At 42.8% G+C, this 17,319-nt stretch overlaps 1 protein-coding gene and 1 pseudogene across 1 annotated transcript; both read left to right on the forward strand.

Moving 5' to 3' along the window:
* The first annotated feature begins 9,444 nt into the window (after positions 1 to 9,444).
* On the forward strand, positions 9,445 to 12,711 carry LOC123105090 (disease resistance protein PIK5-NP). Its single transcript, XM_044527071.1, has 2 exons — positions 9,445 to 10,223; positions 10,469 to 12,711. The coding sequence occupies exons 1-2, from the start codon at positions 9,502 to 9,504 to the stop codon at positions 12,543 to 12,545; spliced, it is 2,799 nt and encodes a 932-aa protein (XP_044383006.1). The 5' UTR covers positions 9,445 to 9,501; the 3' UTR covers positions 12,546 to 12,711.
* A 481-nt stretch (positions 12,712 to 13,192) lies between these two features.
* On the forward strand, positions 13,193 to 16,506 carry LOC123101606 (disease resistance protein Pik-2-like; annotated as a pseudogene).
* The last annotated feature ends 813 nt before the right edge of the window (positions 16,507 to 17,319 follow it).

The following is a 17,319-nucleotide window of genomic DNA, read 5'->3' on the forward strand; positions in this document are numbered from 1 at the left end:
ATATCCTCCTCTTGCCTGATAATCAAAGAAAGCAGGAGTAGGGAGAGTAATACGGACAACACGTCGTCTGTCAAAGATTAGTCGATACTGGAGAGGTGATTCGTTCCTCTCGACAAACTGGTGGTGAACCATAGCATTAAAATCTAGATAGGCAGGAGGTAATTCAATATCATCTTCGCGCACATCTATACCAAGAAAATTAGCTACGCGGGTTGCATAAATTCCACAAAAGAAATCTCCATTACGTCTATTAAGATGCAACCTACGTGCAACAACGGCTCCCAAATTATATGATTTGTCTCCTAACACAACACTCCTAAGAATACTGAGGTCAGGGACACACACGTGACATGCCTCATCTTTACCATTTATGCATCTACCTATGAAGAGAGCAAAATAATGTATGGAAGGAAAGTGAATGCTCCATATGGTAGCTTGTGTAATATCTCTAGATTCTCCCACAGTTATATCAGTAAGAAAATCTCTAAATTCATATTTGCGAGGATCCCTTATACTACCCCATTGTGGAAGTTTGCATGCAGTGGTAAAATCCTCTAAGTCCATGGTATAAGATTTATCATAAAGATCAAACATGACAGTTGGAGAATTATGTGAAGTGGAAAATTCAAACCTCCTCACAAAGGAGCTAGTGAGCTCATGATACTGACTGCACTTCTCTTCCTCGAAGCTCACGAGATCAGCGTTACGCAAATATGCGTTGAATTCTTCTTTTATTCCCGCTTGATCCATAAAATTTTCAGAAGGCCACTCACAAGGACGCACTGGAGCGTCTCTCGGTGGCTCTTCGTCAGCATCACGCATTGCAAGCCTGGGTCCTTGCTTCTTTGAAGAACCACCTTGGAACATTTTCCTAAGCATTTTTCTTCCTCTGAAATTTTTTGAAAAAAATAGTAACTTCAAAATAAAAGTAAATCAAACTCAATAATATTGATAGTAACTACTCCTACAAGTGCCTAGGGCCTATATCATGCATCAAAACTACTTTTGACCATATAAATTTAACATGCAAGCTCAAGAACAGGGTCACCTAAGCAGCACAAATTTGCAATGAATAAAGCACTAGAACAAAAACCAATTGGACCAATGGGGGAGTCACATACCAAGGAACAATCTCCCCAAGCAGTTTTGTGAGAGGTGCTTTGAGTAAGGAGATCGAAAATGGCAGCAAAACGAGCTTGGACTCGGGTTTGAGCTGGATATTCATATTTGTGGGAGGAAGATGAAGTGTGTGGGTGCAGGAATAAGTGGAGGAGGGCCACCATGGGCCCACGAGGCAGGGGGCACGCCCTAGAGGGGTGGGCGCGCCCTCCACCCTCGTGGAAAGGTGGTTGGCCCCCCTGGTGTGTTCTCTGTTCCATAAATCCTCAAATATTCTAGAAAAATCATATTTAATTTTCAGGGCATTTGGAGAACTTTTATTTTCGAGTTATTTTTATATTGCACGGATGATCGGATAACAGACAGAAAAATATTTATTTTTATTTTATTTAATATAAATAATAGAAAGTAAAAGTGGGGTACAGAAGGTTGTGCTTTCTAGTTTCATCCATCTCATGATCATCAAAAGGAATCCACTAACAAGGTTGATCAAGTCTTGTTAACGAATTCATTCCGAATAACATGGAACCGGAGAAATTTCAAATAACACTATGTTACCTCAACGGGGATATGCACATCCCCAATAATAAGAATATCATATTTCTTCTTGACAGTAGGAAGAGGAAATTCAAAACCTCCAAATTTAATCGATGGAATTTTTCCAATAGAGTTGATACTATGAACTTGAGGTTGTTTCTTCGAAAAGTGTACCGTATGCTCATTACCATTAACATGAAAAGTGACTTTGCCTTTAGTGCAATCAATAACAGCCCCTGCAGTATTCAAAAAGGGTCTTCCAAGAATAATATACATACTATCGTCCTCGGGAATATCAAGAATAATAAAGTCCGTTAAAATAGTAACGTTTGCAACTACAATAGGCACATCCTCACAAATACCGACAGGTATAGCAGTTGATTTATCAGCCATTGCAAAGATATTTCAGTAGGTGTGAACTTATTCAAATCAAGTCTACGATATAAAGAGAGACACATAACACTAACACCGGCTCCAAGATCACATAAAGCAGTTTTAACATAGTTTCTTTTAATGGAGCATGGTATAGTGGGTACTCCTGGATCTCCAAGTTTCTTTGGTATTCCACCCTTAAAAGTATAATTAGCAAGCATGGTGGAAATTTCAGCTTCCGGTATATTTCTCTTATTTGTAATAATATCTTTCATGTACTTAGCATAAGGATTGGTTTTGAGCATATCAGTTAATCGCATACGTAAAAAGATAGGTCTAATCATTTCAGCAAAGCGCTCAAAATCCTCATCATCCTTTTTCTTGGATGGTTTGGGAGGAAAAGGCATGGGTTTCTGAACCCATGGTTCTCTTTCTTTACCATGTTTCCTAGCAACAAAGTCTTTCTTATCATAACATTGATTCTTTGATTGTGGGTTATCAAGATCAACAACAGGTTCAATTTCTATGTCATTATCATTACTAGGTTGAGCATCATCATGAACATTATCATTAGTTTCAGGTTCATTACCAGATTGTATTTCAGCATCAGAAATAGAAATATCATTTGGATTCTCAGATGTTTCAACAATAGGATCACTAGAAGCATGCAAAGCCCTATCATTTTTCTTTTCTTCTTTTTAGAAGAGCTAGGTGCGTCTACATTATTTCTCTGAGAATCTTGCTCAATTCTTTTAGCATTGCCTTCAGGATACAAAGGTTCCTGAGTCATTCTACCACCTCTAGTCATAACTCTAACAGCATTATCATTATTCTTATTATTCAATTCATTGAGCAAATCATTTTGAGTTTTAAGTACTTGTTCTACTTGAGTGGTAACCATAGAAGCGTGTTTACTAATAAGTTTAAGTTCACCTTTAACATTAGCCATATAATCACCCAAGTGTCCAAGCATATTTGAATTGTATTTCAATTGTCTACCAAAATAAGCATTAAAGTCTTCTTGCTTAGCCATAAATTTATCAAACTCATCTAAGCATGGGCTAGCAAACTTAGTAAACGGGATTACAACTTTATCATATCTATAGAGAGAATTTACCTTTACTACCTGTGTCGGGTTATCAAGACCATGAGTTTCTTCAATAGGTAAAGGATTAAGATTATATGTTCTTCAACAGGCGGTAAATTAAGACCATGTATTTCTTCAATAGGAGGTAAATTATTAACATCTTCAGCTTTAATACCCTTTTCTTTCATAGATTTCTTTGCCTCTTGCATATCTTCAGGACTGAGAAATAGAATACCCCTCTTCTTCGGAGTTGGTTTAGGAATAGGTTCAGGAATTGGCTCCGGAGGTGTCCAATTATTTTTATTTGTGAACATATTATTCAATAGAATTTCAGCTTCATCCGGTGTTCTTTCCCTGAAAACAGAACCAACACAACTATCCAGGTAATCTCTGGAGGCATCGGTTAGTCCATTATAAAAGATATCAAGTATTTCATTTTTCTTAAGAGGATGATCAGGCAAAGCATTAAGTAATTGGAGAAGCCTCCCCCAAGCTTGTGGGAGACTCTCTTCTTCAATTTGCACAAAATTATATATATCCCTTAAAGCAGCTTGTTTCTTATGAGCAGGGAAATATTTAGCAGAGAAGTAATAAATCATATCCTGGGGACTACACACACAACCAGGATCAAGAGAATTAAACCATATCTTAGCATCACCCTTTAATGAGAACGGAAATATTTTAAGGATATAAAAGTAGCGAGTTCTCTCATCTTTAGTAAACATGGTAGCTATATCATTTAATTTAGTAAGATGTGCCACAACAGTTTCAAATTCATAACCATGAAAAGGATCAGATTCAACCAAAGTAATTATATCAGGATCAACAGAGAATTCATAGTCCTTATCAGTAACAAAGATAGGTGAAGTAGCCAAAGCAGGGTCAGGTTTCATTCTATCATTTAGAGATTGCTTACTCCATTTAGCTAATAATCTTTTAAGTTCAGTTCTATTTCTGCAAGCTAAAATAGCTAAAGAAGCATCTTGATCAAATACATAACCCTTAGGAATAGCAGGTGGTTCCTCATCATCACTTTCATCAGTATCATCAGATTCAATATTTCAATTTCTCTAGCCCTAGCAAGTTGTTCATCAAGAAAAGCACTAAGTGGCATAGTAGTATCAGGCATAGAGGTAGTTTCATCATAAGTATCATGCATAGCAGAAGTGGCATCATCAATAACATGCGACATATCAGAACAAATAGCAGAAGCAGGTGTAGGTATCGCAAGCTCATAACAGAAGGTGAATCAAGTGCAGAGCTAGATGGCAGTTCCTTACCTCCCCTCGTAGTTGAGGGATAGATCTTGGTTTTTGGATCTCTCAAATTCTTCATAATGATAAGCAGATATATATATCCCAAGTGACTCAAAGAATAGAGCTATGCTCCCCGGCAACGGCGCCAGAAAATAGTCTTGATAACCCACAAGTATAGGGGATCGCAACAGTTTTCGAGGGTAGAGTATTCAACCCAAATTTATTGATTCGACACAAGGGGAGCCAAAGAATATTCTCAAGTATTAGCAGCTGAGTTGTCAATTCAACCACACCTGGAAACTTAATATCTACAGCAAAGTATTTAGTAGCAAAGTAATATGTAGTAGTGATAACAGTAACAAAAGGTAACGGTAATAAAAGTAATGTTTTTGGTATTTTGTAGTGATGATAGCAATAGCAACGGAAAAGTAAATAAGCGAAGAACAATATATGGAAAGCTCGTAGGCAATGGATCAGTGATGGAGAATTATGCCGGATGCGGTTCATCATGTAACAGTCATAACCTAGGGTGACACAGAACTAGCTCCAGCTCATTGATATAATGTAGGCATGTATTCCGAACATAGTCATACATGCTTATGGAAAAGAACTTGCATGACATCTTTTGTCCTACTCTCTCGTGGCAGCGGGGTCCTTACGGAAACTAAGGAATATTAAGGCCTCCTTTTAATAGAGAACCGGAACAAAGCATTAACACATAGTGAATACATGAACTCCTCAAACTACGGTCATCACCGGTAAGTATCCCGATTATTGTCACTTCGGGGTTAACATATCATAACACATAATATGTGACTATAGACTTGCAAGATAGGATCAAGAACACTCATATATTGATGAAAACATAATAGGTTCAGATCTGAAATCATGGCACTCGGGCCCTAGTGACAAGCATTAAGCATAGCAAAGTCATAGCAACATCAATCTCAGAATATAGTGGACACTAGGGATCAAACCCTAACAAAACTAACTCGATTACATGATAGATCCCATCCAACCCATCACCGTCCAGCAAGCCTACGATGGAATTACTCACGCACGGCGGTGAGCATCATGAAATTGGTGATGGAGGATGGTTGATGATGACGATGGCGACGGATTCCCCTCTCCGGAGCCACAAACGGACTTCAGATCAGCCCTCCCGAGAGGTTTTAGGGCTTGGCGGCGGCTCCGTATCGTAAAACGCGATGATTTCTTCTCTCTGATTTTTTTCTCATCGAAACTCAATATATGGAGGTGGAGTTGGAGTCGGAGACGCAACAGGGGGCCCACGAGGTAGGGGGCGCGCCCCCACCCTCGTGGCAAGGTGGTGGGCCCCCTGGCCTTCATCTTTGGCAGGTATTTTTCTTATTTTCTGAGAAGTGTCTCCGTGAAGTTTCAGGTCATTTCAAGAACATTTGCTCCTGCACATAAATAACACCATGATAATTCTGCTGAAAACAGCGTCAGTCCGGGTTAGTTCCATTCAAATCATGCAAGTTAGAGTCCAAAACAAGGGCAAAAGTGTTTGGAAAAGTAGATACGCTGGAGACGTATCAAAGTTGAGAATATGCTTCACTTGCCAGTCCATTTCCTCGAGGAATCAAAGAACTCATCTTGAATCATTTGATCAAGCTTCGCGGTCCATACTCCTCGTCCGACGAAGCATCGAAATCCATCATTTCCCTAATAAAATCACAAAAAATCCGGTCAAACTATGTGTCGAGCACATCAAGCGTAAGGTGGAGCCAGATTTTTACCGAATGTACCGCGGTGGCGTCCGGGCCAGCGACGACATCCCCCGCATTGAGGACGGAAGATAGGACTGCTCTGCCGGAGCTGGCGACGCAAAGGCTAGGAACGGCTGCGAAGCGCGCGCGGTGGCGGAGCTGCGAGACGGTCGGCGTGGAGGAGGAAATAGAGAGAAGATAGCAAATGGATCCGACGGGTCTTGAGGGTGGATTTGGTGCAATTTGCGGTGGGGGCAGGCTAGGTGTAGGTCTGCCCGGGCATTTGAGGCCCTTTTAAGGAGCCCGTCTGGGTCAAAAAATCGTGACCGCTTAGCGACCGAGCGGACTGTCCGAGCGTATGAGGCAGGTTTGAGGTGTCCGGCTATAGATGCTCTAATTGCCATTCACGCATAAGAATATTGAGAATTCCTGATTTTCGTAATGTGCCTAATGCATTGGTATGGAGGAGTAGTTACTTTGTGTACTACGAAGTTAAGAACATAGACATGTCATGGTTACTCCCCAACTAGCCTTAGGAGAAGATAAGCTTCCAGGGGCATTTCTAACACGGACTTCTAAAATGGACATTGTATTTGATCGGACGCGTCTATGGACAGTAACACGGGAGATAGCCATCCAACCGTGACCGCATACTTTTCAAACTGAAACCAAACGACTTTCATGCAAATCCGACGATTTCCTCTTAAAATGGACCATATCCATTACATTTTGAACATCTTTCATTAGACAAAAACATCCGGAAATGAATCTAGTCTAAATCTTCGTCGGTGTCTGTCCTCCAAGTTCCTATTGTTCCCCTCCATGTCCATGTCCGGAAAAAATGGATGGACCTTTTCAAATTCAATGAACTTTTTTCAAATTTGATGATTTTTTTTCTACTTCATGAACTTGTTTTCAAAATCCATGAACTTTTTCGAGTCCACGTTCTTTTATGTTATAGACTTTTTTTTTCAAATGCAATCGAGTACATGGGCCAGCCCACCAACGTTGCCAGTTTAGCCTTGGGCGGGCCGTGGCCCCAACTGGCCAGCTTTTGGGGAAGGGCGTCACTTATGGGGCCGTGTGCACTTAGAGCGTGGGGTCTCGCCGGGCGGAGCTACGGGGACGAGCGGGCCCCCCCCCAACGGCCGTGTTGTACCTAAAGCACCGTGATTTACGCCAAGCTAATTAGCCCCCCCCCCTAACAGTGCGCTCAAGTATTAAAGCCCTAGTTGAAGTGAAGCCCATATGTACTTGTTGGTCAACCCACGCTAGGGAGCTTTCCTAGTCGAAGCCCATACGTGCTTGTTGCTCAGCCCACGCTAGGGAAAACAAACACCCAGGGTAGTTCTAGAATCTGAAGAGGCCACGATCGAGGGGAGCAACTAGTTAACGAGCGCTTCTTCGGAAGCCTCGCAACGATCAGTATCATTTGGCGTGTTCTCAGTCATTTACCACGTGTCGTCCTCTGGACGCTTCCTCCGGATTCTTTTATTTTTCTGCATGCGTTTTTGGCTTTTTAAACGGCTTTTTCCGGGGGTTTTCGACATTTTGGTTTTCTCCCGGTCTTCCTTAGCTATTCGATCAAAAAAAGTTCAATTTTTTTGTACGAAAAAACATGTTTTTTTTGTTTTGCGAAAGTCACGTTTTTTTTGTAAGAGGCACGGTTGTGCTTTAGCGAGAGTCACGGCCGTGCCTTTTGGAAACGAAAAAAAACGCGTTTTCTGTTTTTTTTTTCGCGAGAGTCACGATTTTGCTTCTGCGAGAGGCACGGTTGTGCTTTCGCGAGAGTCACGACCGTGCCTCTCGGAAAGGGAAAAACAAAACGCGTTTTCTGTTTTTTTTCTTCGTGAAAGTCACGATTTTGCTTCCGCGAGTGGCACGGTTGTGCTTTCGTGAGAGTCACGGCCATGCCTCTCAGAAAGGAAAAAAATACGCGTTTTCTGTTTTCTTTTTTGTTTCGCGAGAGTCAAGGTCGTGCCTCTCAGAAACGAAAAAAACGCGTTTTTTTGTTTTTTTTCCTTTCACGAGAGTCACGGTTTTGCTTCTACAAGACGCACGGGTGTGATTTCGCGGGAGACACGGGCGTGCCTTTTTCGGAAAGGAAAAAAACCATGCTCCCGGTTCGGTTTTTTCGCCTGATTTTTTTCATCCGGTTTTTCTCATAAAAAAAGTTCGTCAAAACCTATCAACATAGGTTCTAGTTTTGAAGATCTCGACATAAAGAATCCAATGTAAAAACGGTTCGAGATTTAGACACACGGTTTAAAAGATAAAACGTTTTGAATAGACGGATCTACGAAAAAAGGAAAAACTCCCAGGTTGCGACAAGTGGCGCGCTGCATGTGCACCACTTGTCGCAACCTGGGGAAGTGGACTGTTCTTTACAACGAGTACTCCTTAATTAGTGATTTCGACGATCGAGGACACTCCCTATCGTTCGTTTCGGCGCCGACGAACCAGGCACACGCGCTTGCTCCTCCTGGAAGTTTGACGATGGCATCTGTACAACTGATCCACAACACTGCTGATGGTAGAATAATCCTGCGTGAGTCTCCTTTGATTCCTTTGTTGATTTATACTGTGGAATTCAACTGATGAACTGATCCGCATCTGGCTTCAATAGACCATAAACTTTTTTGCTTTAGATGAAATTAATTAGGGGTAATTTCTCAAAAACAATTAATTAGGGGTAGCAAGTTCTTGTTTTATTCTCAAATAATAGGTATTGTAAATTAGGTTTGCGCTGATTTTATCATCTGACTTTTGAATTTCATCCTTAGGACAACATAGCAGGACTCTCGTCAGATCTAAGGTATATCATTGGCTCATGTCTAGGCTATTGCAAGTTACATGCCCCGCACGTTGTTGCGGGAATATTTTGTAATATTTCAATGATGTTTTTGGTTATACGAAAGATCAATATTTGAAATAATAGTTTTTGAAATATATAAAAATTAAATGTAAATCTCATAATATAATGGAATTTTACATGCATACATGGTTGCATGTTGAAGTGGATTTTTAATATGCATAATTGCATGTTGAGGTGGGCCTTTTCCTATGCATGTTTTATGATGAGGTGGCATGCTTGCATATTGAGAGAAGTATGTTAGTGAAGGCTAGCTATTTAGATATAGAAGATTAGGTATGCACAGCCACAAACTGTTAGATGCTAGTTTGTATTTTTGGGACCCTCACCCCCCAAATCCTGGCTCCGCCCCTGGGTCTCGGGACGCGTGGCTGGTGCGGACGCGACCGATTTGTTGCCTGGCCGGTCGGCCGATTAGAGTCCGTGATGACGAAAAGCAACCTCCTGACCTCCATAAAACCAGATCGGGAGACAAAAGAAAAAGAAACAGATCGAGCGAGACAACCCCAGAAGAAGAAGAGAGCGAGCATGGTGGACGTCGCGACGGGGGCCATGGCCTCCCTGCTCCCCAAGCTGGAGAAGCTCCTCGAGCACAAGCTGCACAAGGCCGTCAAGGAAGACGCGGAGCAGCTTCTGAGGGAGCTGACGAGCCTGCACGCCGCCCTAGGCAACGGCTCGGACCCTCGTTGGGCCGACGACTGCAGGGAGCTGTCCTACCACGCCGAGGACATCGTCGACGCCTTCCTGGCGGCCAGCGAGCCCGCCGCCTGCCGGGACGGCTGCCTGGGGTTCCTGGCCAGCCTGCTGGGCCCTCGCCATCGCATCGCCAACGCCATCAACGACATCAAGAGCCAGGCCCTGAATCTGGCCGACATGTACAGTAGCACCGATAAAGATAAGCTCGTTCCAGCCGCCACAACCACCGGACCGTCGCCCCATCTGCGGAAAGAGGCGGAGGAGCCGCTCGTCGGCGTTGAGCGGGGGAGGGATACTCTAATCAAGAGCCTTGCAGGCGGACAACAGATGAAGATAGTCTCCATTGTGGGTTCTGGGGGATTGGGGAAGACGGCTCTTGCTAATCTCGTGTTCCGTCAGCTCAGGCCACAATTCGATTCGTGTGCTTTTGTTTCGGTCTCCTCTATGCCTGATATGGAGGGGATTTTTGACCAGATGCTTCGTCAGCTTAACGTGGAAAAAAATCACAATGAAGAAGCAAAGGATGCAATTAGGGATTTCCTTCGGAACAAAAGGTACCTATTTTACTGTCATGTAGTCATGTAGTAGTTCTCTGACAATGAAATCAATTAACAGTGGAGAGTACACTATGTACCTGTTCATTATACTTCCACACTTTTGACTTCATTGCCCATCACAATAACCACATTGCATGATTAATTTACTAACCTTAACGGACACTGCATGACTACCTCGATAATATTGTCACCATCGTGTCGAGCCTTACTCTGTTCTTGCTTCTGTGTGCAAATTTTGGCAGGTACCTGATCATAGTGAATGATTTATGGAGGAAAGAAGATTGGCATATCCTATCCCGCAGCTTGCCCGTTAACAGTTGTGGTAGCAGAGTAATTGTTACAACTCGTGTTAATGACATAGCAAAGACATGTTGTTCTGGCCAAGATGAGTTGATATGTGAAATTAAGCATCTTGATCACCTGAACTCCAAAAAATTGTTTCTACAGAGATGCTTTGGCTCTGAGGCCAGTTGCCCTGATGCACTTGCAAGAGAAGTTGGTGAGATCTTGGAAATATGCGGTGGTATTCCTTCAGCAATTATAAGCATTGCTTCGTTGCTCAATAGCAAAATAGCCGCAAGGAAACCATGGCAAGATATGGTGTATGCTTTCTGTTCTGCTTGGAACGAGATGGCAAGCTCTTTAGATTCTGCACAGGAGCGTATTTCTGGTTTGGAGGACTTGATAAAGGTTTTTTCACTCAGCTATGAAAACCTTCCCAGCACTCTGAAGACCTGCTTGCTGTGCATAGCTACAAGTACAACTGTCAAGTACCAAAAGTTTAGAAGAGGTGATACAGTTAGGAAATGGATCACTGAAGGATTTATCTCTGAAGTTGGGTGGCGCAGCAGTGAGGAAGTGGCGAACCAATGCTTTGATGACCTCGTTGGCAGCAAAGTGATTCAGCCTGTGGAACGCCCAACCTTTTATGGGAAGGGGATGTATGAGGTCAACTCCATGATGCTATATGTTCTTAGGCTGATATCACGAGAAGAGAACCTGGTCACCTTTCTGTCCGACTTGGACATTTCAGAGACACCTGCAGCGAGACCTGTCTTTTTGTCTATCCGACATTGTGGCTCAGACAGTTCAAACGGCACAGAAAGGTTGGATCTGTCGCATGTTCGTTCTATAACCATTATTCACTGTGACAAGGTGTTTTCGTTTAAGCATTTGGGGTATCTGCGAGTGTTGAATGTGGAGGACTGTGATGGTTTGGACGATACTGATGTACAACACATATGCAGACTGATCCTACTGAAGCACCTGAGTCTGAAAGAGACACCACAAGTCACTAGGATTCCTCCACAAATCGGGAACCTACGACATCTTGAGACTCTAGAGATCGAGCTGACCCAAATCAGTGTTCTCCCGCCACAGATCGGGAAGCTGCAAAATCTGGAGACACTGGATGTAAGGCTGACACGAGTGAAAGAGCTGCCCAAGGAGCTCATCCAGCTTCCCAAACTAGCAAATCTGCATTTTGGCCATACTGGGGTGAGGCTACCTGCCGGAAGTGATCGCTTCAAATCAGTCAAGGTGCTGGGCACCATTGATTCGAGGGAATGCTCGGCAAGCACCCTGCAGGAGATTGGAGGGATGACTGGATTGATTAAGGCTGAAGCCATGTTGTACGGTGAGCCTGCCGACACGCCAAAAAATGACAATCTACTGTCTTGCATGGGCAAGTGCACTAGTCTGCGGTCCCTAATAGTTCACGGTGATTTCATTACGAGCGACGACCTTCCTTCATATCCCAACTTTCCTCTACTTGAAGAGCTAAAGGTGGCCCCAAGATTTGTTAAAATTCCCGGGTGGATCGCACATCTCAGCCGTCTTAAGAAGCTAGAAATCAGGCTCTTTGAACAAGGACTAAACGATCTCAAGATACTTGGAGGTCTGCCCAGTCTCACTAGCCTTGCAATCCAGCTGTTTGGTGACCCACGGAAACAAGTCACTATAACTTCAGGTTTCACCAGACTGGAGTTTTTCGCCTTCGACTGCTATGCACCATGGGTAAAGTTTGAGCAGGGAGCCATGCCAGGTCTGAGGCACATCGAGCTGACACACTATTCTGGCCCAGCAGGTAAAACTCCAGCAGGTATCATATACCTTGAGAGCCTCCAGAAGGTCACCCTCATCTACTCTTCACACTGTTCAAGTTGTGCTGGTGTCATCGAGACAGTTGCTGTCATGAGGAAGGAAGCTGCCAGCCATGCTAATCGGATTGTGCTTTCTGTTAATGGCGACGATGAGATTTTCCCATCCATCTCAAGTGTTGACGGAAAGATTACTACAACCGAAAACGAAGAGTGTTAGCTTCCCTACTACTCTATGTGTGAGTGTATGTTCTCATGGGTACACCCAATCCTTATCTAGAAAAAAATCAAAAATGAAAATTTCAAATTTCAAGAAGTTCTGAAATAAGTACCACATGTATATAATTTATAGGTGTATTCTATGTATGTGTAAATTTTCATTCGAAGATAATTGAACAAGTGAGCTGTCCAACATTTTGTCTCTATTGTGTTGCTCGCATGTTAAAATCACTCTTAATATTTGTTTATACAACTAGTTTCCCACTAAAAGAGGCATGCACTGTGCAGGGTAAGGCTTGCCTCGTATAATCCTTCCCCAGACCCACCACCTGATGTGGGAGCTTCTAGCACTGGGTTTGTTCTTTTTAGTGTTCCCGCTGCGATGGTGGATAACCTACAGCTTTTGCAGCATTTTGTTGCATCCCTTTTGGTTGAGTAGATTTAAGGGCTCCCTTGCTTCAAATTAATGTTTTGGATTTCTGGAGTATTTGTATTCATTTTTTTCCATGTGTTGGTTATTACTCCTATAAAGGATGCTGGAGTACCCGCCTTCGTGGGCGCCTTACAAGTGGAGAGAGCCTCCTAGCCGTTCGTCTTGCGGTGGCTTGCCACAGGGGCTTCTTGGGGGGCGACCCCGGTGGGAGGTCCATGACGGGTGGACCGCCAGGTGCGCAGGGGGCCACCATTATTGGGCGGCAATGGGGGTGCCCGCGAGCGAGCCCCAGCTGGTGAGAGCGACTCGGGCATGCTTACTGGTGCGTCCATGACGGGTGGACCGCCAACGTGGCTGGGGCCACCGTCATGTGAGGCCCTTCAAGCCGTCTGTTGTCGGGTGGCTTTTCGCGAGGGCCTCATATACTCTACCAGATCATGCCACAGGTCAGAGAAGGTACCAGGCAGCAGCGGTGGTGGGACACATCTCATGGCAGTATTGGGGGCGGCACCTCAAAGAAAACACATGATAGACTGCAAACATTGAAACTTCAAAAACTCGAGAAAGAGCTTAAGGAGCACTTTGAGAAATACAGGTATAACATCCATCAAGTGGTTCTTTGAGTAGCTCATCACTATGCTTTCTATGCATATTACATGAAAGCATCATCGAATTGCATAAACTAGTCTTCACATGATTTACATCAGTTTTTTATATGTTCTTTGCATTCAAGTTGAACAAGATAATTTTTTGCTAGATATGTACTTTCATTTCATTCTTTGTTATTCCACACTTCATTTACATTGTTTAAAAGTGACTCATCTTATTATCTCTTCTTCTCATGGCAGTTACCTGCTTGTGCTGGATGATGTTTGGTCTACTGATATGTTGGAGCTGATAAATAAGTCACTGCCTAAAAGTGAGAAAGGTAGCAGAGTGATTGTTACGTCAAGGTTCCAGGCTGTTGCCAGTGCTTGTGTAAGAAATAAAGGAGATTATCTTTACAAGGCTGTAATCCTCAGCGGGGACAAATCTGAAGAATTATTTATGGACATCATGGCTGAAGCTAAAGGTTGCCAGGAACAGCAAGATAAGAGCAAAATTATACCTGCACACTGGGAAATGTGCATGAGGCTGCCATTGGCGGTAGTTATCATGGCTGGATATGTTGCCTGCAACCCACATATTTCTGACTGGAAACAAGTTTTTAAGAATCTGGTGCCAGACTATCTGAAACCTCTTTCCCATGATGGATTAATGAGCATTATTGATAATTGCTATTCTGATATGCCACCTGAGATCAAAAGATGCTCTCTATATCTCAGTATATTTCCGAGCGGTTCACAAAATAGCAGGAAACGCCTCTTAAGAAAATGGATCTCAGAAGCTCTTGTCAGTGAGAAACAAGGATTGAGCGCAGAAGAGGTCGCGGAAACATGCTTCAATCATTTGATAAAGAGACAGATAATTCGAGCTGTGAAGCACAGTAGCAATGGAAAGGTGAAGACCTATGAAGTTCATAACATGATACATGAGTATCTTGTGTGCAAGGCGGGTGAGGAAAATTTTGTCACCGTGGTTGGTGGCCAGTGGTTGATGGCGCCGCCCAGTAATATGGTTTGCCGGTTGTCACTTCAGAGCGATGGTTTGAAGACTGAGAGTGCAAAACATAACATGAACCTATCTCATGTGCGATCGTTGAGCGTATTTGGTACTTTGAATGGATTGCTTTCCAAGCCACAAAAGTTGAGAATTGTGCAACATTTGGATCTTGAAGGCTGTACAGATTTCAAACAAGAACACACAAAAGTTGTTTGCAAACTTTTTCTTCTCAAGCACCTCAGCCTCCGTAGAACAGACACCACAAAGCTTCCTAAAGAGATAGGGAAGCTTCAGTATTTAGAGACCCTTGACATCAGGGAAACTGGTATTACAAAGTTACCCAAAACTATTTGCCAGCTGCAAAAGGTGAAGAATATACTTGGTGGGAACAAAAAGACACGGAAGGCATTGAAGCTTCCTGAGGATATGAAGAAGAAGCCAATAAAATCCCTCTGTGTACTGTCAGGCATCGAAATTGTCGAAGGACCATCTTCAGTAGCAGATTTCGTCAGCTGACCAAGCTGAGGAAGCTTGTAATCTACAAGTTGAACATCAAGAATGAGGGTAAACTTTTCGATGAATTGAGGTTCTCTATTGAAGATCTTTGTGGCTACTCGCTCCAAACTCTTGTAATTGATGATGGGTCTGCTGGTTTTCTCAGCTCATGGGGTTGTCTCTCCTCCCCGCCCAAGTTTCTGAATGCCCTTGAGCTGTCTTGCAAACTGCAGGCGAAAGTGGTTAATCTCCCAAAATGGATCATTGAACTGGACGCACTGACAAAGCTGACCCACTCAGTCGCGATGCTTAGCTCAGATGCTTTGGTGCAACTTAGCCAGCTTGATGATGCAGAACAGGGTCTAGAATCTGAAGCCACTTGCAGGCAGATCCAGCTTCACTTGGAACATCCTAACAGTACCATGATGATCATAGTTCACCCTGGTGGATTCGAGAGTCTGAAGCTTCTTCGTTTTTCTGCTCCTTACATGCCAAAATTGGTGTTTCTGGAGAAGGCTACAGCGAACCTCGAAAGGCTTGATCTACGGTTCTTTGCTTTTGAGGGAGTTGACGGTATAGAACACCTTAAGGTTCTGAAAGAGTTGCACTTAAGTTTACACAACAATGGAAGTCAGGGTACCAAAAAGATAATACAACAGATTTCAAATGAAGCACGGCAATGTGAGAATGGACCAAAGTTGATTGTCGATCAGTACCATTAGGTAGGCAAATTTCAGTTTTCATATCATCTTAACTTCTGTTCTTCATATCCTTCTGTCTAGCTATATGGGTGTGAATATCATGTTGACAAATTTTTGTTTCTCATCAGTGTCTATGGATGCATGCTCAGCGAGGAAGTACAACTGAGTGAACCATGCCTGGTGGTGGTGGATAGGGCTGCACTTCCGATTACAGACTGCTTCCGTCCTCTGTTAATCTCTACATCAGTTTCTGGTAGGAGTTTGTGTGGATAACTTCTTGTGCTTCATGTGTCGCCTTGTCCGTATGAGCTTTGTGTGCGGTTTGGTTCTTGATAAGGAAAATACAGGCTGAGCCCTTGGATCTGAAGAAAAAGTAGCTTCTTTCACTTAGGAGAATGTGGCATTTGCTCATGAGGTAGTGCCATAGTGTGGCGCGGAATGGTGATAGTGATTTTGTTCTTAGTTGCATGGTGTGATGTAAAACTTGATAATGATTTTTGTTCTTTGCTTGACTATTAGAAGGGCTTCAACAGCTGCCTTTTGAGAATTTTGAAGGTAATAAATGCTTGCTGCTCTCAGAATAGAATAGCAGATGGATTGAAACAGAGTAAAATGCTTGATTTTCCCGTGGTACCGTAAAGAAGTTGCAGGTAATTAGTTTGATGACGGGTTGACAATCGCCGATCGTGTTACCATTCCTATTTTCCTGCTTCTTGCCCTGTTGTTTTGGTGTTGGATTCCTGAAGTATGCAGACTTGCTATTTTTCACAGGCTGCCCATTGGACAGCCATCATTGTGTTCTTGTTGGTGTATAAAATGTTGAAAGCAGGTGCATGAGATGTGTGCATTTGCAACAAATCCTTGGGATGATATTAGCACAAGAAGATTTGTGGGTCCTACGGGACAACCCTGCAAGGTTTGTTGCCTACTGATACTGACTGCAGCTGCGATGGATGGCTGACGAGCCCATGAAGAAGAAGCGGTGGGAATGATTGAAGATGTTTCATTGGGATGAGATTAGATAATGCCCACTGATGGTATTTACACTTGACGTGTTTGAAAGATGAACAGCTTTCCATTGTTCTTGGAAGACCGTTTTCTTAATTAACGTTGAAAACATTTTGGAGTATTGATTTTTTTTCACGACTTCCATGAATGTCTCTTCGTGCTGAAATTTTGCAAGCATAAAATATATTTGTCAGAGTATACCAAAAAATAGTTTTTTTTGAAAATTTTAACTATTTTTTCCTGAGTTCACTGTTCATGAGGGTTCATTTTAGCTCAGGATCAGAATAGTACTTTCAATTCTTATTAAATGTCTCTATTAAATTCCTGTTGCGAGGCAACAAACTGGTTAATAACACTTTTCAAAATCGCTATAGACATTGCTACTACTGTCTAGACATTTGTAAAAAGGTTGTGTCAATTAATTCAGATGGAAGAATGGAGTACCATAATCATTCTAGGGTACTTCCTTACACTCTTTGATGTGAAAATAAAATAATGCGTTAACATAGCACGATATAGACGCTCGTACACTCACT

The sequence above is a fragment of the Triticum aestivum genome, chromosome 5A (assembly GCF_018294505.1).
Source record: "Triticum aestivum cultivar Chinese Spring chromosome 5A, IWGSC CS RefSeq v2.1, whole genome shotgun sequence".
In the NCBI taxonomy this organism is placed as follows: Eukaryota; Viridiplantae; Streptophyta; class Magnoliopsida; order Poales; family Poaceae; genus Triticum; species Triticum aestivum.